Source organism: Labrus bergylta, chromosome 22 (genome assembly GCF_963930695.1).
Source record: "Labrus bergylta chromosome 22, fLabBer1.1, whole genome shotgun sequence".
Lineage (NCBI taxonomy): Eukaryota > Metazoa > Chordata > Actinopteri > Labriformes > Labridae > Labrus > Labrus bergylta.
Window position 1 is genome coordinate 462,108 of NC_089216.1, and position 21,517 is coordinate 483,624.

The following is a 21,517-nucleotide window of genomic DNA, read 5'->3' on the forward strand; positions in this document are numbered from 1 at the left end:
CCTTATCACACGCCGGTCCGTCCATGAAAACAGACCCTCGTCCTCCATCCCCTGCCTGCCGCGACTACCCGTCCTGGGAAGTCTCCCCTGGCTGGGAGGAGGTCTCCCCCCTCACCTGCTCTTCACCCGGCTGGCCCACAGGTGAGTCTGCTGAGCCTCCACAGGTGAGTCCGCTGAGCCTCCACAGGTGAGTCTGCTGAGCCTCCACAGGTGAGTCCGCTGAGCCTCCACAGGTGAGTCCGCTGAGCCTCCACAGGTGAGTCCGCTGAGCCTCCACAGGTGAGTCTGCTGAGCCTCCCATTTGTCCCCGGGGGGCAGAGCAGTAAAATAACAACAGTGCAGGTAGATGAAACACCTGAATATAAAGTGTCAATTTAAATACAACTTAAAGCTTAACTTAAAAATCTAAAATCTAAAAGAGTAGATATAAGTGGACAGTGATCGGACTATAAGATGTAACCAGAACTATGTGCAGTAAATGATAAATAAATATATATATATATATATATATATACAGAGCTATGTGCAGGTAGGAAATACTAAATACTAAATGAGAAGTTATTAAGGTGAATAATGGAACAACAGAACTAATATAATATAACTATAAAGGTAAATACTGAATGAATAAAGTGACCGTAGTGCAATGATGGATAAGAAACAACAGGAATAAAGTAACTCGTTATAGAGAACTGCTGTTTAATACAATAAAACTCAAATGAAATGCTCTTTGACCGGTGAATAAATCTACTGATATCGGCGCATATCTGCAATAAAATTAGCCGATACAGATAGTCATTGGATTCATTAATATCGATATTATTGGCAGATTAATTGGTCAGGCTCCTTTAGTCACATTTAGAAGTGTTTGTTATTGTTTAGGATGTTTAGCTGAATATTTCTGACTGAAAGATTGTGAGGAACGGTTATCCTTCAAACGTTTTATTTCAAAGCACTTTTGGGAGAACTTTTACTAATCAGAAAAAAACACTTTCTTCTTCTTTTTTAATCAATCAATCTTTATTTGTATAGCGTCAACTCATAACAAGTGTTATCTCGAGACACTTTACAAAAAGCAGGTAAAAGACCTTACTCATTGTTATGATACAAAAAGCAGGTAAAAGACCTTACTCATTGTTATGATACAAAAAGCAGGTAAAAGACCTTACTCATTGTTATGTTACATAATGCAGGTAAAAGACCTTACTCATTGTTATGTTACAAAAAGCAGGTAAAAGACCTTACTCATTGTTATGTTACATAATGCAGGTAAAAGACCTTACTCATTGTTATGATACAAAAAGCAGGTAAAAGACCTTACTCATTGTTATGTTACAAAAAGCAGGTAAAAGACCTTACTCATTGTTATGTTACATAATGCAGGTAAAAGACCTTACTTATTGTTATGTTACATAAAGCAGGTAAAAGACCTTACTCTTTGTTATGTTACATAATGCAGGTAAAAGACCTTACTCATTGTTATGTTACATAATGCAGGTAAAAGACCTTACTCATTGTTATGTTACAAAAAGCAGGTAAAAGACCTTACTCATTGTTATGTTACATAATGCAGGTAAAAGACCTCACTCATTGTTATGTTACATAAAGCAGGTAAAAGACCTCACTCATTGTTATGTTACATAAAGCAGGTAAAAGACCTTACTCATTGTTATGTTACATAAAGCAGGTAAAAGACCTTACTCATTGTTATGTCACAAAAAGCAGGTAAAAGACCTTACTCATTGTTATGTTACATAATGCAGGTAAAAGACCTCACTCATTGTTATGTCACATAAAGCAGGTAAAAGACCTTACTCATTGTTATGTTACATAAAGCAGGTAAAAGACCTTACTCATTGTTATGTCACAAAAAGCAGGTAAAAGACCTTACTCATTGTTATGTTACATAAAGCAGGTAAAAGACCTTACTCATTGTTATGTTACATAATGCAGGTAAAAGACCTCACTCATTGTTATGTTACATAAAGCAGGTAAAAGACCTTACTCATTGTTATGTTACAAAAGAGCAGGTAAAAGACCTTACTCATTGTTATGTCACAAAAAGCAGGTAAAAGACCTTACTCATTGTTGTTACATAAAGCAGGTAAAAGGCCTTACTCATTGTTATTTTACTCATTGTTATGTTAAAAAAGCAGGTAAAAGACCTTACTCATTGTTACGTTACAAAAAGCAGGTAAAAGACCTTACTCATTGTTATGCTACAAAAAGCAGGTAAAAGACCTTACTCATTGTTATGTTACAAAAAGCAGGTAAAAGACCTTACTCATTGTTATGTTACAAAAAGCAGGTAAAAGACCTTACTCATTGTTATGTTACATAAAGCAGGTAAAAGACCTTACTCATTGTTATGTTACAAAAAGCAGGTAAAAGACCTTACTCATTGTTATGTTACAAAAAGCAGGTAAAAGACCTTACTCATTGTTATGTTACATAAAGCAGGTAAAAGACCTTACTCATTGTTATGTTACAAAAGAGCAGGTAAAAGACCTTACTCATTGTTATTTTACTCATTGTTATGTTACAAAAAGCAAGTAAAAGGCCTTACTCATTGTTATGTTACAAAAAGCAAGTAAAAGGCCTTACTCATTGTTATGTCACAAAAAGCAGGTAAAAGACCTTACTCATTGTTATTTTACTCATTGTTATGTCACAATAAGCAGGTAAAAGACCTTACTCATTGTTATGTCACAAAAAGCAGGTAAAAGACCTTACTCATTGTTATGTTATAAAAAGCAGGTAAAAGACCTTACTCATTGTTATGTCACATAAAGCAGGTAAAAGACCTTACTCATTGTTATGTTACAAAAAGCAGGTAAAAGACCTTACTCATTGTTATGTTACATAAAGCAGGTAAAAGACCTTACTCATTGTTATGTTACAAAAGAGCAGGTAAAAGACCTTACTCATTGTTATGTCACAAAAAGCAGGTAAAAGACCTTACTCATTGTTATGTCACAAAAAGCAGGTAAAAGACCTTACTCATTGTTATTTTACAAAAAGCAGGTAAAAGACCTTACTCATTGTTATGTCACAAAAAGCAGGTATAAGACCTTACTCATTGTTATGTTACAAAAAGCAGGTAAAAGACCTTACTCATTGTTATGTCACAAAAAGCAGGTAAAAGACCTTACTCATTGTTATGTTATAAAAAGCAGGTAAAAGACCTTACTCATTGTTGTGTTACAAAAAGCAGGTAAAAGACCTTACTCATTGTTATGTTACATAAAGCAGGTAAAAGACCTTACTCATTGTTATTTTACTCATTGTTATGTTACAAAAAGCAGGTAAAAGACCTTACTCATTGTTATGTCACAAAAAGCAGGTAAAAGACCTTAGTCATTGTTATGTTACATAAAGCAGGTAAAAGACCTTACTCATTGTTATGTTACATAAAGCAGGTAAAAGACCTCACTCATTGTTATGTTACATAAAGCAGGTAAAAGACCTTACTCATTGTTATGTTACAAAAAGCAGGTAAAAGACCTTACTCATTGTTATGTCACAAAAAGCAGGTAAAAGACCTCACTCATTGTTATGTTACAAAAAGCAGGTAAAAGACCTTACTCATTGTTGTGTTATAAAAAGCAGGTAAAAGACCTTACTCATTGTTGTGTTACAAAAAGTAGGTAAAAGACCTTACTCATTGTTATGTTACATAAAGCAGGTAAAAGACCTTACTCATTGTTATTTTACTCATTGTTATGTTACAAAAAGCAGGTAAAAGACCTTACTCATTGTTATGTCACAAAAAGCAGGTAAAAGACCTTAGTCATTGTTATGTTACATAAAGCAGGTAAAAGACCTTACTCATTGTTATGTTACATAAAGCAGGTAAAAGACCTTACTCATTGTTATGTTACAAAAGAGCAGGTAAAAGACCTTACTCATTGTTATGTTACATAAAGCAGGTAAAAGACCTTACTCATTGTTATGTTACAAAAAGCAGGTAAAAGACCTTACTCATTGTTATGTTACATAAAGCAGGTAAAAGACCTTACTCATTGTTATGTTACAAAAGAGCAGGTAAAAGACCTTACTCATTGTTATGTTACATAATGCAGGTAAAAGACCTTACTCATTGTTATGTTACAAAAAGCAGGTAAAAGACCTTACTCATTGTTATGTTACATAAAGCAGGTAAAAGACCTTACTCATTGTTATGTTACAAAAAGCAGGTAAAAGACCTTACTCATTGTTATGTCACAAAAAGCAGGTAAAAGACCTTACTCATTGTTATGTTACAAAAAGCAGGTAAAAGACCTTACTCATTGTTATGTTATAAAAAGCAGGTAAAAGACCTTACTCATTGTTGTGTTACAAAAAGCAGGTAAAAGACCTTACTCATTGTTATGTTACATAAAGCAGGTAAAAGACCTTAGTCATTGTTATTTTACTCATTGTTATGTTACAAAAAGCAGGTAAAAGACCTTACTCATTGTTATTTTACTCATTGTTATGTTACAAAAAGCAGGTAAAAGACCTTACTCATTGTTATGTCACAAAAAGCAGGTAAAAGACCTTAGTCATTGTTATGTTACATAAAGCAGGTAAAAGACCTTACTCATTGTTATGTTACATAAAGCAGGTAAAAGACCTTACTCATTGTTATGTTACATAAAGCAGGTAAAAGACCTTACTCATTGTTATGTTACAAAAGAGCAGGTAAAAGACCTTACTCATTGTTATGTTACATAAAGCAGGTAAAAGACCTTACTCATTGTTATGTTACAAAAAGCAGGTAAAAGACCTTACTCATTGTTATGTTACATAAAGCAGGTAAAAGACCTTACTCATTGTTATGTTACAAAAGAGCAGGTAAAAGACCTTACTCATTGTTATGTTACATAAAGCAGGTAAAAGACCTTACTCATTGTTATGTTACAAAAGAGCAGGTAAAAGACCTTACTCATTGTTATGTCACAAAAAGCAGGTAAAAGACCTTACTCATTGTTATGTCACAAAAAGCAGGGGAGGGGTTGTTCTGGCAGGCTGACTGAATGTCCTCTCATGTGTCTCGTTGTCTCAGGTATGGCTCTCTGTTTGCGCTCTACCTCGGTCCTCACTACACTGTGGTGGTCAACAACCATCAACACGCCCGAGAGGTCCTGCTGCAGAGAGGGAGGGACTTTGCAGGGCGACCGAGCATGGTGAGTCATGAAGAGAAAGTGTCGGGTAGTTGACTTGAATGTAACCATGTTTTTTTTATGTTTTCGACATAATGAGACTTTATTGAATCCAGATCATGAAACACCATGACCTCAGTGGTGACTGCTTTGGACAATATTGGACTTTTTCTAAAATAGTAACTGTAATGGAGAAACCAGCGATGCCACGATAAAAATGTACTCGTTATGATGGCAAATAGAGTTAAATATAATGTTTGCATGTACGTCCCCTCAGGGATATATTATCAACAGTTTGATGTTTATTTTTGGTAAATTCTGAAATGAAGTATTACATTTAAATCCCACCACATCCTTTAAACTTTAAACAAAGTTTTTTTCCCTGCAGGTGACCACCGACCTGTTGACCAGAGGAGGTAAAGACATCGCGTTCTCAGACTACTCTCCTCTGTGGAAGTCGCACCGTCGCCTCGTGCACAACTCCTTCACTCTGTTTGGGGAGGGAACGGGCCGGCTGCAGGACATCGGTACTCACACATCAAACTGAATCCATACTTTGAGATTCAAATTTTTCAGGATCCACAATCCTGAAAATGTTTGAATCCAGTGAGGTGACCCGAGGCTTCCCTGTTATTGGTTTTTCCTGCGGGTTACATGATGCGTTCAGGTGCTCCTCGGATAGTCCCAGTTTCCAAGTTAGGAAGTCGTTCTTCTTTCTTTTTTCTTTTTTCTTTTTTCTATTGGTGATTAGATGAACAAAATGAAACATATAACATATGAAATATATAGAGATGAAAACTAAAGCGAGAACAAATACACAAAGACAAAAATTTAAAAATAAATAAAATGGACAAAATAGACAAAATAGCAAAACATAAAAAAAATTAAAAATGACCAATCACAAACTGTGTTGTTACAGACTTTAGAGATGTTGATGAGCTATTACCTTCCTCCGCCCTCACCCTCTTATAATGTCTTTAATAAACCAAACATGTTACCAAATTTCCATAAATTGTTTCTTAAGTTAAAATTACACAATGCTAATTCTGTTAGCCCATCAATGGCAATAACCATTATGTGTTATGTGTCAAGCTAAGGAACTAAGATGTACATCTTTCTCTGAACATCTTCTTCCTGCAGCTTCTTCATCGTCAAACCTTTAATCTTGTCCCTCCAGTTCTTTCCTCAGTGGACAGTCTTTGTGTTGAGTTGATGTCAGCCGGTTGCCGTGGCTTCGATCCGTCTCCAGCGGTGACCAGAGCCGTCACCAATGTCGTGTGCCAGCTGGTGTTCAGCGCTACATATCGCCATGGTGATGCTGAGCTACAGGAAGTGATCCAGTACAACAACGGCATCGTGCAGACGATAACCAGAGGAGGACTGGTGGACATTTTCCCCTGGATGAAGGTGCCTTCACTGACATCTATTTGGGTTCTTGTAAACCCTTAAAGTCCGTCTCTGTGTCAGTCTAAACCTGATCAGGGTCCCTGTAAACCTTGTTTCAGGTCTTTACAAAGTCTAAACCTGATCAGGGTCCCTGTAAACCTTGTTTCAGGTCTTTACAAAGTCTAAACCTGATCAGGGTCCATGTAAACCTTGTTTCAGGTCTTTACAAAGTCTAAACCTGATCAGGGTCCATGTAAACCTTGTTTCAGGTCTTTACAAAGTCTAAACCTGATCAGGGTCCATGTAAACCTCGTTTCAGATCTTCCCTAACGAGTGTCTCAGTAAACTGAAGGAGTGCATCACTGTGAGAGACCGGCTGCTGACACGTAAACTGGAGGAGCACAAGGTGACGTCCACACTCTCAAAAGGCTTTAAGAACTTAAAAACAAGAAGCTTTACATGTTGTGTCCACAGGGGGCGCTACTGTAGCTTTCATTGGGTCCTTCAGACTTAATGTAGCCCCCAAAGTTTTTAAGGGACTTTTTTTAACTTTTTGTCTTCCCTGTTACCTGTATCCAGGCTTTGCTTAGTGACGGTGACCCCTGTGACCTCCTGGATGCTTTGCTAAAGGGCAAGAGTGAGAGTGGGCGGGGTCAAAAGTCACCTGGATCCGAGGAGGAGAGGATAACTGACGACCATGTTCTGATGACAGCAGCAGAGGCCTTTGGAGCCGGAGTGGAGACGACGTCCACCACACTGCTTTGGATCCTGGCCTACCTGCTGCACCACCCAGAGGTCAGAACGTGATATGGCAACGACTACGATTAACACGTACACCAACAACATGGCAGAAAAGTGACCAGATTCTCAGCAGTCGAAGTGTGCAACCACTGCACCACCGTACAACTCTGAAAAAATGATATGATACCAAATAAAGATGTAAAGACGTGTACAGTAACTTAATGATTACATGTGTTGTCTGCTGGGCTCCGCCCCCTCTGCAGGTCCAGGAGCGTGTGCAGAAGGAGCTGGACGAGAACGTGGGCAGTGAGCGACCGGTGTGTATGTCAGACCGCAGCCGACTACCATACCTGGACTGTGTGATCAATGAGGGCATGAGGATCCGACCAGTTAGCCCCGTTCTGATCCCACACACTGCCATGACGGACAGCAGGTACGCCTGCTCCAAATATCAAAAAATTATAAAATAGTTGAATTTTAAAAATATATATGTTCTAGTTGCTTTAAAAATGTGATGAGGCTGATTGATTCATAAATAAATACAGACATATTAATTTATACTGAACTTATAAACAGTTGAAGCCACACCCAAACTCTCTCTGACGTTTAGCATTGGCGGTCACTCGGTCAGTCGTGGGACTCGTGTTTTGGTCAACATGTGGGCGATTCATCATGAACCCCGACACTGGGACAAACCCGACCTGTTCAACCCCAGTAAGACACATTAAAACAACTTACAGGAAACTCTTTAACCCCCACCTTAACACTCTGTCTCCCTATCTCCCAGATCGTTTCCTTGACAACCAGGGCCAGCGGGTCACGCCCTCCTACTTCCTGCCGTTCGGGGCAGGACCTCGAGTGTGCGTTGGTGAATCGTTGGCCAGGCTGGAGCTCTTTCTCTTTTTGTCTTCAATGCTGCAGCGAATAAGTTTCAGTCTGCCAGAAGGGGCTCCCCCACCCAATCTGCAGGGGCGCCTGGGTGTGGTTCTGCAGCCATTACCTTATAAGGTCGTTGTTGCTCCAAGGGCGGGGTTGGGAGGCAGAATACAATTATAGGGGAGGGGTTGCTAGTGATGCAGATTGTAAGAAATGAGAAACAATTTTAATTTTACACAAGTTAAAGGACACCTAGTGTTTAAAATGGGTACTGCAGTCTGAATTCTAAACATTGTAGAGAGCCCCCCCCCCCTCCTCTCTAGAGTGGATGCTCACTCAGGTCACCATGTGGTGGACTCTGAAGCTTCAGTGTTTATCCAGCTCTACATTGGTCTTCTAACCTCTACATTTTTCAAAAGCCTCTCCAATATTTACTGCTGCTATTGTTTTGATTTGACCAGAGAAGGTAGGCCGGTGGTGTGCTAAAACTACTGTTTTGGACGCCCCTCGGTTTACCAGATATGAGAGCAGTTATCAGGTCAACAGGTGTTGCAGTGATGGAAGCGGTCAAGAGAAGTGGTTCAGATAGAAGTGATTGTACCCGACCTAAAAAGCCTCTGCATGTTTCTAATAAGCTCCACGAGCAGAAACGTGCTCAAACTAGGAAAAATGAAAAAAGGTAAAGGGAGACGCTAACTGAAGCTGTCATGAATTTGTTCTTTATGTCTTGTGTGTCACAAATTTAAAAACAGAAAAAGCTAATGCTAGCCTAGCATGCTCAAATTTCATTATTTTGCAACTTTAGTCTAATTGCACTCAAGCATATTTTGAAAACAGTATACTTCTGGATTAATGTTCAAAATGTTAAAGAAACGTTTCTCTCCTGTGGAATAGTTTCATAGAAATCCTGTTTTGACTGAGTGTTTGTTTTAAACCTAGATGGAGTGTTTTTTCTATGATTACTGTTTTTTTTTTTTAAATCAATAAAAAGTGATTCATCTCCACATGGTGATGCTGGTTTGTCTCATCACTTGTACAGGATACACAGGTGTGACTTCGATGCTCAAACGGAGGCAGACTGGTGGTAGGTTTTTACAGTTTTATTCAGTATATCTTCACACACTTTTAGAACAGGCTGGTTTAGTTAAATCACACACATACATCCACACATACACACTCAGTATTAATGTATTGATACTTAGAATTAGCATTGTTACCATCTTTGTAATATTAGAGGACTTGAGAGGCTGATCTCTTCTGTGCTTCCTTCGACTCCTCCGACAGAAACCTCATGCAAACAGGAAAGACAGAAGAGAGGAGATACAAAACATCCTGTAGACAGAAAAGGGCTCCTACAGTAAGAGCATGACACTTTTTATGATGACAGGTGAAGCTGCTCCTCAAGTGAATGTTGATCAACGGTAAAAAAAATGAGTCCAAACACAAGAGTTTCTACACCTTCGACTGGGTTCACATTTCAATCAGGATTGGTTTCCAATAGAGGACTGACGGCTCAATATCTCCACCAGCTAGGGGTTAGTCAGTCTAAAATTGCAGATGAGACCCGATTTTGAGATTGCTTGGGCTTTTATGCACCAAAAGCATCTATGACCTTCTTCTATGGACAGCTAGCAGAGCTACTCCTCAAGAGGTTGATTAATAAAACATTACTTTATCAGAAACGTAAGTTTAAAGCTTTGGGATAATAACTTTTTTGGTCAAACCAAAACCTGAAAATGTGAACCCACTTTGTGAGAATCTTCTGTTGGGGTGTTTTGTCCACCAGAATGTGACAGAGATACTTGTCTTGATATCTCAAAATGAACTGAAAAAGCAGATAAATGCTTGGCCTATCCGACATCAGCCTCAAATAAAGGAAGATCTTCTAGTCTTAGATATTCTGTTGATGCCAATGCTGCTACTTTGATGTAATCATTGAAGAAACTTTAGAGAAACTTGCAGGTTTGAGCTTCCAGGAGTTAGACGGCGTTCCCTTTATGAGTATACCAGATTGGTAAAAATATTGATGGAAATTATTTCAGACAGTGTCAATACTCTTCTGGTGCTCGGTGAATATTTGGATAAAATCCTCAATGAACCCCTAGACGTCACATAACCACCTGAGTTTCCTTTCATGTGGCTGATGTCAGGGCTTCAAAGCATTTGGTAAACACAGATTTGAGACATTTCCACAGTCACTCTGGTCAAAAGTCCACATCCACACAGAGCGAGAACAGCTCTATCTAATGCTAAGTAGTAACAGTTGTCAAGTAGAAATGGCACTCTGTAACCACGGAGATATACAACCCTATTAGTTAAGGTAAACAAAAAACACCATCAACCACAACATCAACGGATCGGTATCACCCTTGAGCTTTCTCCAGGAGGTCCTTCAACCTCTGTGAAAAAAACGTAAGCCTCAGTCATTGGATGCAACATTGGCCTGGATTCAGCTGAAGCACTCGTCGATTTCTTACAAGGTCTGAGACAAATCCCACCAGAGAATCAGCTGGAGCTTTCCTCAGTCCACATTGGCTCAAAACCAGATTCCATGATATGTGAATTTGACCGCTAAGATTTAAAAAAACAAAAGCTTGGGTCATTTTTATCCCTTGATGTTAGAATTCATTGTTGGGACATTGGTTTCCAAACTGAAGGCCAAGGCTTGTTGCAGTCCGGACAACAATCCATCGGTTAGTTTGCTGAAACTGGACTTGAGTGGCGACCTTTCCATGTCAGGACATTGCTTTGTTATAATGAGGTGCAGCAAAGATCTGTCCAAAATGGGCACCCATATGGTGACTTCTGTCAGCCCATCATCAACTGTGAGGATGGGGAACCAAGAACATGAAGTCCATGTTGTGATGCAGCATTGACACAGGGTACAGGGATCAATCAACAAGACTCGGGTCTTCACATTGGAGATGGTTGACTTAAAGGTACCCGTGAAGGAGACAGTAGTCCGTTGACCGGTTCCCTGCTGCTCAGTGGTTGCCATACTTTCACAGAAACCTGAATGCAACACTTTCCTCCAACATGAAGTCGCCAAAACTTGGTGTGTCCAATTTGAACATTCTTCTTAGAGGAGTTCTGGTTTCATTACAATCTGATGTCACTGCGTCTTCACTCGAGTCACATTCAACTCTCTGGTGTCTTTCCAACTTTTCCTACATGTGGTATGTAACAACACATTTGTGAAACTGGCCAAGCGTACAGTGACGGCAGAAAGAAACAAAAAAACAAGTGCACTTTGTAAGAAAGAAGGAGAAATCTTGCTATTACAATCTGACTACTATGTTATATTTTGTGTTCCAGTTATTTGAGGAGCATCCTGCCTCAACAAAGGGGCGCATTCTTCATTGTTGAAACAGGATTTTGGAAAAGCAGTAAACAATAAAAAGATGAGATTGGGAATGAGTGATGGGATATTTTCTCAAAGTGTTGATTTGTCATTTATATAAACACGGCACCAGCTCTAACAATCATTTAACTGCTGCTGTTGGGCCAAAGCCTCGCAGATTCGATTTGAGCATGTCCAAATGAAAACATGAAAATATTTTGCTTTCTTTGCTGTCAAGGCTTTTGGGGGAAGGGCAGGGTATCTACACAAAGACCCTTGACGATGAAAAATATTGCTAATTGCTCATTTTATAATCTCAGGTGATTTAAAATACACCAGCATGTGCTACACAGATGTTAATAACTCTGTCATTGACAAAATATAATCTACCTTTATGTCTTTTTGTCACAAAATATCAACTTGTCTATCAATCTGAAAGGACAAAAACATCGATATATTACAACTTCCTAAATTATTTTTTCCCATTCTGTAACAGAAATACATTTTTTGTTGGGTGATGTTAATTAAGTCCATCAATTTATCACTTATTATCATTTTGTGGATTCTGAAAGGGAAAACTGGAGGGCTTAGACGGTGACTGAATCTATTTTATCTTTGACACGTTGTCGCATCTGACCTCAAATTCAGAGAAAGAGACAAAGACGGGTATGGTGACGCGCTCTCTCAGTTTGTTTGCTGCTTTGTTTCTGTCCTGAAGTGCCCATTGTTGATTCCGCTTTATGAAAAAAGCTTTTCTCTGCCGAAAGACTGACGCACAGAAAGCCAAATGTCTCGTCCCCCCCTGCAGCCGTCCATATAGGATTAAGCTGCTATGAACACGCTAAATCCAAGAAATTTCTCCTTTTTCATAAACTACCCACTTAATTCCGCTCTCCTGACAGACGTCTTCATAAATACGTCTCCACTTATCAATGAATCAGTCTTCCCTCTGTCAGTCACAGTGAATCACCCTCCTACATAAGACTCATTTCATTTCCTAAACAGCCAATTCGTCCCGGCACGTTTCCAAATCTCCGTCATCTCACAGGACAAGTCAGATGTCCTCGGCTAAACGTCAACTATTTAAAGTCGTTTTGACAAATAGATGTAGGAATTAACATGTCATTGCAATCAAGGACAGAAAAATCCCTCTGGCACACATGAAGCTTGAAAATGATTCCAACATTTATGTCTTTCTGTCAACGTCTTTGCACCACTTAAGGTGGATATAAAATTGCAGTATTGGCAAATCCCATGTTATATCCATCTTATTTTCCCTCAAATTACCTTGAACAAGATTTTAATTCATGTTTTACGTCTAAGTTTGAATCCCTTTTTGTTGCACTTGTGCAATATTAAGTGTGAAGTTGGAGAAAACACAGAGTTTAGAAAAATCAGATTTTCTCTGTTGCTAGTACGACTTCTAACTTCCACTGCATTATCGTTGTCGATGTCTAACTTTCTGTGTATGCAGGTTAATAACATCGTGTGATAAGATTAAATGACCAACCATGAGTGCAGGTTAGAAGTTCCTTAGGGAGAGGACAGGAGAACAAAAGGACAAGCTAATAGTTATGGATCTAAATAATGCCGGTTTTAAGTGTGAGTGCAAGAAAATTTAAGAATTTAGTTTTTCCAGCAATTCCAGGAGAATTTGAGAGGGGTATAGGGGTTTTTCCCAGAGTTTTGTGACTTTGACTGTATGTACTTAGACTATTTACTCTGATGGAGAACATCACTAATATAATCTACAGAGCACAAGCTACCTGTGATAGCTCTGTTCTGTCAACTTTTAGATGTTATTTATCGGTAAACTTTGAAATGACACATGAAGGTGGATGCAACTCAATGGAGGCGGAAGTCCTTTTTGATATTTTACATACAGGTGATAACAGCTCTGTTGTGCAATAGTGGTTAAATTGAATTAACCCATGATGCAATCTGAATAATGCTTCTCTTTAAAAAAGACCGATACCCACCTAGAAAAAACCTTACAAACAACAGCTGACTTAAATTCCTACTTCCTGTTGAAGAAAGAATTTTTTAAAGACTAATGCTGACCTGCTATATTTGTTCCTAATAAAACATTTAAACATCTATGGCAAGTCACTTGAATAACAAATGCTGAACAACCAACATTTATCGACGTGAACTAACTCGTTTCCATCATCTGTGTTCAAAACTTCCCAAGTTTTCAGAACATTTCATAAAACGGTGTCGATAGGTGGAATCTTACATTCAATTTAGTTCTTCCAGCGTTTGGGCAACAAATCGTTTGATCCGTCTACGTCATTAAATCATACTGTCTCCATGACAACAACAGCTTTGCCACAGTCCTCAGATGTTGATGTGGTGGTGGAGGTTGAGTTACAAAGTAAACCTTCTTCTGTGGTTATTTGACTTCTGGCAGGGCAGTCCACACTGTCATGGAGATCAGTGTTTACACCTCCTTTTTTATCTCTCTCAACTCCACCTCTGCTGTCATCCTCCATCCCTTCCCCCTTCTCCTCTTCTTCCTCTTCCTCATCCTCATCCTCCATCCGACACCGGCACACCTCAATCCCAGAGTCACCTGTAAGTCGCCGATGTCTATACTGGCTCTCATCTGCTCCAATATCCTCATCTTCATCATCATTGTCCTTCTGATCCTGGTCCTCCTCCCCATCTTCCCAGCTGGGTTCTGGTTCAAAGATGTCCACACAGGGGGAAAACAGAGTCTGTTTGGGAGGGGACTGAGTAGCACGTGGCGAGGGGGAGAGGGATGAGGCATGGCCAGAGGAAGATCCACCTTTGTTTGACTGGTGCAGAGCAGTGAGGGGGTCCAGGAGTAAGGCTGGGGCTGGGGGGGAGGTAGGACACAAAGCAGAGGGGAGGCAAGGAGGCGAGGGGAGTGATGGGGGTGAGGGTGAAGATGGGTAAAGGACTGTTGGGGGAGACTGACAGGGAGCAAAAGAAACATCAGCTTCTATGGTTATGGCTGGGCAGGAGGAAGAAGAGGCTGCTTGTGTTGTAAAGCTGAGAACTGGAGAACGAGTGGAGAGTGGGCTTGATATTGAACCAACATCAGACCCACATGATCCAGTTCCAGTCCTTAAACCAGTCTGGACGCTTAATGGTGAGTGACAGATGAGGTCTGACCCTGACGAAAGAGGCAGGACTAGAGAAGGGCCTGAATTGGCTGGCACTGTGGTTTGATCTTGACAAGACACAAGAACAGCAACAGGTCCTGGGTGCTGGGGCAAGTTTGACCTTAATCTTGTGATACCCAAAACTTGATCTGACCCATGGGACGGTTCTGAAATCTGGTTATGGGTTAATGAAAGAGAAGTTGGAGCTGCATCTGTGGCTAGGATAGGGTTTGGCTGTGCATGATTTGGAGCTAGAATGGGGTTAGGTTCACAGTCTAGGACTTTTGGGATTTTAAGTTGGATATTTGGCACTAGGGAAGGTTTTGAAGGTACTTTGTCTGACGCTTGGGTAACAGCTGTTAGTACTTGGTTTGAAGGGGGGGCATGTATTGTTGGTACTAGATTTGTATCCTGGGTAAAGTTTGTAGGTATTGCATCTGTTGCTTGCCTAAGGTTTGTAGTTACTGGGACCGACTTTTGGGTAAGGTTTGTGATTATTGGGACTGGTACTTCTGAAAGGTTTGAAGTTAATGGGTCTGGATCTGTAATCAAATGTGAAGGTACTGAATCAGGGGCTTGGGTAAGGATTGCAGACATTGGGCCTGAAGCTTGGATGTGGTGTCTGGGAACTGGGCTTGAAGGTTGGGTATGGTTGGAAGGTTCAGGAGCTTTAGCTTGTGTCAAGTTTGGAGATGCTGGGATTGGCACAAAGCTAGGATTTGGGTCTTCAATTGAGAGACCAGGAGAAACTGCCATGGCGGCTAACATTCTTTCAAAATCTGGGGATGGTACTGATGTTGGGCTACTTGGAATATTGGCTGTATCAAAAGTTCTTGTCAGATCAAGGGTTTTGAGGGTTTGGGTGACTGAAGAGATGTCAGAATTGCAAGCTGTTGGGGTTGAGCAATCTGTCATTGAGGTGGTTATAGGTGAATGACTTGTTTGAAGGCAGTTAGTCAGGTTCACAATGCTTATTGTTTGGTTGGAGGTGAGAGTTGTGTCAACGCTTGGACTAGGGAGTGTACTTGAGCTACATTTGCTTACTGTTGGGGGACAGGGTGCTAGGTCTAGCTTTAGAGGAGATGAAGTTTCAACTGGAAGAGCCACCTCTGCTCCAGGAGAGGGCAGAGGATGAGGGGGGACTGCTTTGTTAACAAGCGCCACGGTAACAGTCTGGTTGGGAACTGATGAGTCCGTGGCGATAGATTCCTGTGCCCCAGAAGAAACTTCATCGCCCATGTCAATGTCCACAGTGGTAGCAGTCCTCTCAGACTCAAATCGTGTCCGATTTACCTCCAAACGGTTTGCCGCCGCAGCAATAGTCTCCATGGTGACATCAAGAGTGAGGGGTGCCGCCTCGCTAGGGGTTGTGGCGTGGCTGGTGTCAGTCTCATATGTGACAGGTGCAGAAAGGGAGGAGCTACAAGGTGAGGAGGGGCAGCAGGAGTCACAAGAACAACTGGAGCTGTAAGAAAGAAAAAGTCGTTTTAATTTAAAGAGTCCATATTCTGCCCTTTTTGGGGTTCGTATATTTAATCTATGTTCCTACTTTTGTACGTTCACAATAGATAAAGTCTGAAAAAAGTGTCTGTTTTCATGTACTGCTCCTCCTTGCTCCCTCTCCGCTCTGAGTCCGTCAGCTACACTCTGTTGAGCCCACACTGTTAGACCCCACGTGGGCCAAGTCTGCTCTGATTGGTCTGCCGATCCGCTCTGTCGTTATTGGTCAGTCGCTCAGCACGGTTCTCGGGAAATGTCCCGCCTCTTTTACCATATTGGGAATGCAGCCACTGGCTCCGTCCGAGGGGAGCATAAACATTAGCACCTGAGCACTACTGTGCTACTGCAGGCTACGGCATATCGTGGGCGTGCTACAGAAGTTAACGGGCGTGCAACATGAGCTGCTGGGCCACAACGAGCCAATGGGCTCAGATCAGTGATCTCACACTGACAATGACGTAGGACTGACAAATTTTTATCGAGGCGGGGCTAGAACCGAGCGTTACATGCAGCTAATGCTACAGCTAACAGGAGGACGTAGGAGAAGCAGCATTTCTGCGGACTTTGAATTTTTGCACATAGATGTGACTAAACATGCACAGGACACTTGGAAAACACACTAAAGAGCAGATAAAACCAGAAGAAGAAGAATATGGGACCTTTAAGAACATGAGCAAATGATTGCACAGCTTTTGTAATGAATATCATCCTAATACCAAAACAATACTCGGCACTTATTTTAAAGAAGCCTGCTGTCATAAATTTAAGGATTTGATTTTTTAATACATTGAGTATTACTGATAGTCCAACAGAAGCAAACACTCTTCTAATACGCATTTCCAACATTTATATAAATAGCATTATAAAACGGGGTTTCCACCAGCAGGACCCAAATGTTCGTCCCAGGAGCTTCTTTTAAAAACGGAATGTTGTCTGTGTTCCTCTGAGGTCCAAAGACCCAAAAGATTAGGTAACTGTGTCTGCTGTCATGAAAAAAGCCTGTTTCACAAATGTTTGTAGAGGTTTCACCCATCATGTCTTTTTTTTTTAATCAGTAAGAGTGTAGGCACCAAGAAGCTGCAGGTCCAGTTCAAACATCCAGCCGATCGGTCAAGAACTTTGGTGCCTGCTCTACCAAGCCAGCAAACTGGTCCCCCACTGACACTTTCTCTTATCGCGACCTAATTGCTCTTCTGGTTTTAAACACTCAGCTGTGTGGTGTGTTATAGGGGATTAAAATACATGTTTAAGCTTGGTATGGCAACACATCCAGACAAGCCAACTTGCTCGATTTGTCTCCTGCTGCCCTGTCAGAAATGTTCAGTTCTTTAAAGCCCAAACTAAAAGATCAAGTGTCTATCAATATCAACTAATCTATCAAAAAAAGAACAACCCAGGGCCCTTTTAGACCCTAGTCCAAAAAAAGCCCTGGGTCGAGTTCCTTTCGTAAAAATGAAGCTTTTGCAGAAGAAACAGTAGTAGTGGTAGTTTTAGTAACAGAAACCATGAAAAAGCATTAATCCAAGAAGGGTGCTACCTCTGGTGTTCCTACTGTGCAGTAGTATTATGACCAACGCTCCCAAAATGGCAGGGAATATTATTACCTGTTGTCGGAGCTGAAAGAAGATGGACCATCGCTGAGCGTCTGGTGTAGCAGCGGACCGTGCTGCGTGAGCAGGTGGGGGTCGGAGGTGCGGGGTGGCTGTGGGTAACGTGGGGTGGTAAACACTGAGCTGTAGGGTGGAGGAGGGGTGGAGGGTTGTGCAGCCACCTCCTCATAGGAAGGCAGCTTCAGAGACGCCAGAAAACCTAAAATCAGCCCAGTGTAGTGAGGTTAGCAAGGGAATTGCTACATGCTAGTTTTAAACTCTGCAATAACTGATATTTTTGAGCTGCTTAACGCTTCCTAAGAATAACCCTCTCTCTCTTAAGGGACCTGGAAAGGAAACATCCTCCCTACGTCAGACCATATATTTTATTTTAAAATCAGTGAACTAATATTTGTACCTCCGATATCTAGCTTCCCCTTTCATCCTCTGCACACTCTGAAAATTCACTTTTATTGTGAACTGACTCTCAGTTCTCCTACAGACAGGCAGGCAGGTGTCTTACTCAGGTCCAGCATGGAGGAGGGATAGGAGTTGGCTCCGTGGTAGGCCAGCAGGCTGATCTCTCGTTGTCTCTGCTGCTGCTGAACCCTCAGTTTGGCTCGTCGGTGTCGGTATGCACAGCAACAGCTGAACAGGATGAGGACCGTCCACAGCAGCCAGAACCCTGAACACAACATTATCATCTTATTAACCCTGAACACAACATTATCATCTTATTAACCCTGAACATAACATTATCATCTTATTAACCCTGAACATAACATTATCATCTTATTAACCCTGAACACAACATTATCATCTTATTAACCCTGAACATAACATTATCATCTTATTAACCCTGAACACAACATTATCATCTTATTAACCCTGAACACAACATTATCATCTTATTAACCCTGAACACAACATTATCATCTTATTAACCCTGAACATAACATTATCATCTTATTAACCCTGAACACAACATTATCATCTTATTAACCCTGAACATAACATTATCATCTTATTAACCCTGAACACAACATTATCATCTTATTAACCCTGAACACAACACTATCATCTTATTAACCCTGAACACAACATTATCATCTTATTAACCCTGAACACAACATTATCATCTTATTAACCCTGAACACAACATTATCATCTTATTAACCCTGAACACAACATTATCATCTTATTAACCCTGAACACAACATTATCATCTTATTAACCCTGAACACAACATTATCATCTTATTAACCCTGAACACAACATTATCATCTTATTAACCCTGAACACAACATTATCATCTTATTAACCCTGAACACAACATTATCATCTTATTAACCCTGAACACAACATTATCATCTTATTAACCCTGAACACAACATTATCATCTTATTAACCCTGAACACAACATTATCATCTTATTAACCCTGAACACAACACTATCATCTTATTAACCCTGAACACAACATTATCATCTTATTAACCCTGAACACAACATTATCATCTTATTAACCCTGAACACTATCATCTTATTAACCCTGAACATAACATTATCATCTTATTAACCCTGAACATAACACTATCATCTTATTAACCCTGAACATAACATTATCATCTTATTAACCCTGAACATAACATTATCATCTTATTAACCCTGAACACAACATTATCATCTTATTAACCCTGAACACAACATTATCATCTTATTAACCCTGAACACTATCATCTTATTAACCCTGAACATAACACTATCATCTTATTAACCCTGAACATAACATTATCATCTTATTAACCCTGAACACAACACTATCATCTTATTAACCCTGAACACAACATTATCATCTTATTAACCCTGAACACAACATTATCATCTTATTAACCCTGAACATAACACTATCATCTTATTAACCCTGAACACAACATTATCATCTTATTAACCCTGAACATAACACTATCATCTTATTAACCCTGAACATAACATTATCATCTTATTAACCCTGAACATAACATTATCATCTTATTAACCCTGAACACAACATTATCATCTTATTAACCCTGAACACAACATTATCATCTTATTAACCCTGAACACAACATTATCATCTTATTAACCCTGAACATAACATTATCATCTTATTAACCCTGAACACAACATTATCATCTTATTAACCCTGAACACAACATTATCATCTTATTAACCCTGAACATAACATTATCATCTTATTAACCCTGAACATAACATTATCATCTTATTAACCCTGAACACAACATTATCATCTTATTAACCCTGAACACAACATTATCATCTTATTAACCCTGAACACTATCATCTTATTAACCCTGAACATAACATTATCATCTTATTAACCCTGAACATAACACTATCATCTTATTAACCCTGAACATAACATTATCATCTTATTAACCCTGAACATAACACTATCATCTTATTAACCCTGAACACAACATTATCATCTTATTAACCCTGAACACAACACTATCATCTTATTAACCCTGAACATAACATTATCATCTTATTAACCCTGAACATAACACTATCATCTTATTAACCCTGAACACAACATTATCATCTTATTAACCCTGAACATAACATTATCATCTTATTAACCCTGAACACAACATTATCATCTTATTAACCCTGAACACAACATTATCATCTTATTAACCCTGAACACAACATTATCATCTTATTAACCCTGAACATAACATTATCATCTTATTAACCCTGAACACAACATTATCATCTTATTAACCCTGAACACAACATTATCATCTTATTAACCCTGAACACAACATTATCATCTTATTAACCCTGAACACAACATTATCATCTTATTAACCCTGAACACAACATTATCATCTTATTAACCCTGAACATAACATTATCATCTTATTAACCCTGAACACAACATTATCATCTTATTAACCCTGAACACAACATTATCATCTTATTAACCCTGAACACAACATTATCATCTTATTAACCCTGAACACAACATTATCATCTTATTAACCCTGAACACAACATTATCATCTTATTAACCCTGAACACAACATTATCATCTTATTAACCCTGAACACAACACTATCATCTTATTAACCCTGAACATAACATTATCATCTTATTAACCCTGAACACAACATTATCATCTTATTAACCCTGAACACAACATTATCATCTTATTAACCCTGAACACAACATTATCATCTTATTAACCCTGAACACAACATTATCATCTTATTAACCCTGAACACAACATTATCATCTTATTAACCCTGAACACAACATTATCATCTTATTAACCCTGAACACAACACTATCATCCAAACATTTATTCAGAATCAAATTCCAAATAGAAGAAGTTTACCTTTAGTCTAAATAGGTGGAAATCATTCAACCAACATTGTGATGGGTAACACTGTCGAGCAGTTTCATCACCTATTAAATAATATAAAATACTAAAACAACGGCCTACAGAAACAGGAAGTCAAAGTATTATAATTAGTATTCGTTAAAGCAGACTTACACCAGAGTTCGTAGTAGTAGGTGCAGCAGCCGTCTCTCCACAGCAGTGTCCCGTCTCACACAGGTACCCTCCATTAGCGTTGGCCCCTGGGCAGTACCGCGGTCTCCCCAGCAGGGGCAGGCTGCCACCGGAGTGGTACTCCATCGCGCCCCTGCAATGCCCGCAGCTAGCCCTGCGCCACCGCTACCTGTTACTTCTAGCCACTAGCAGCTAACAAGCTGTTAGCTGCTAAACACTTAACCCTTGGAGGGAACCA

At 39.7% G+C, this 21,517-nt stretch overlaps 2 protein-coding genes across 3 annotated transcripts in view; one reads left to right on the plus strand and one right to left on the minus strand.

Annotated features, from left to right (window-relative positions):
* The window catches only part of cyp17a2 (cytochrome P450, family 17, subfamily A, polypeptide 2), an 11,039-nt gene extending 1,897 nt beyond the window's left edge, over positions 1–9,142 (plus strand). The window contains exons 2-10 of one of the 2 annotated variants that reach the window (XM_065950584.1): positions 1–141; positions 5,045–5,165; positions 5,530–5,668; positions 6,319–6,548; positions 6,847–6,933; positions 7,107–7,322; positions 7,532–7,701; positions 7,879–7,982; positions 8,056–9,142. The exon at positions 1–141 is cut by the window's left edge and continues 13 nt beyond it. In XM_065950584.1, the coding sequence (XP_065806656.1) occupies positions 1–141; positions 5,045–5,165; positions 5,530–5,668; positions 6,319–6,548; positions 6,847–6,933; positions 7,107–7,322; positions 7,532–7,701; positions 7,879–7,982; positions 8,056–8,324 (1,477 nt within the window). In that variant the 3' untranslated portion in view covers positions 8,325–9,142. Of the gene's footprint in view, positions 142–5,044; positions 5,166–5,529; positions 5,669–6,318; positions 6,549–6,846; positions 6,934–7,106; positions 7,323–7,531; positions 7,702–7,844; positions 7,983–8,055 lie in introns of those variants that run through there. The other variant, XM_065950585.1, reaches the window with a different exon arrangement.
* An 87-nt stretch (positions 9,143–9,229) lies between these two features.
* Positions 9,230–21,511, minus strand: LOC110002723 (uncharacterized). The gene is made up of 4 exons (XM_065950578.1): positions 21,262–21,511; positions 18,225–18,386; positions 17,717–17,921; positions 9,230–16,077 (listed from the first exon to the last, which is right to left on the minus strand). Exons 2-4 carry the CDS (start codon positions 18,235–18,237, stop codon positions 13,782–13,784), a joined length of 2,514 nt encoding a protein of 837 aa, XP_065806650.1. The 5' UTR covers positions 18,238–18,386; positions 21,262–21,511; the 3' UTR covers positions 9,230–13,781.
* Positions 21,512–21,517: the final 6 nt, after the last annotated feature.

What these genes read in the sequence shown, in the direction of transcription:
- LOC110002723 (XM_065950578.1), bottom strand. An exon ending in TCTTTCAGCTCCGACAACAG is followed by an intron (nt 16,078 to 17,716) that starts GTAATAATATTC and finishes TCTTTCTTACAG; the next exon opens with CTCCAGTTGTTCTTGTGACT.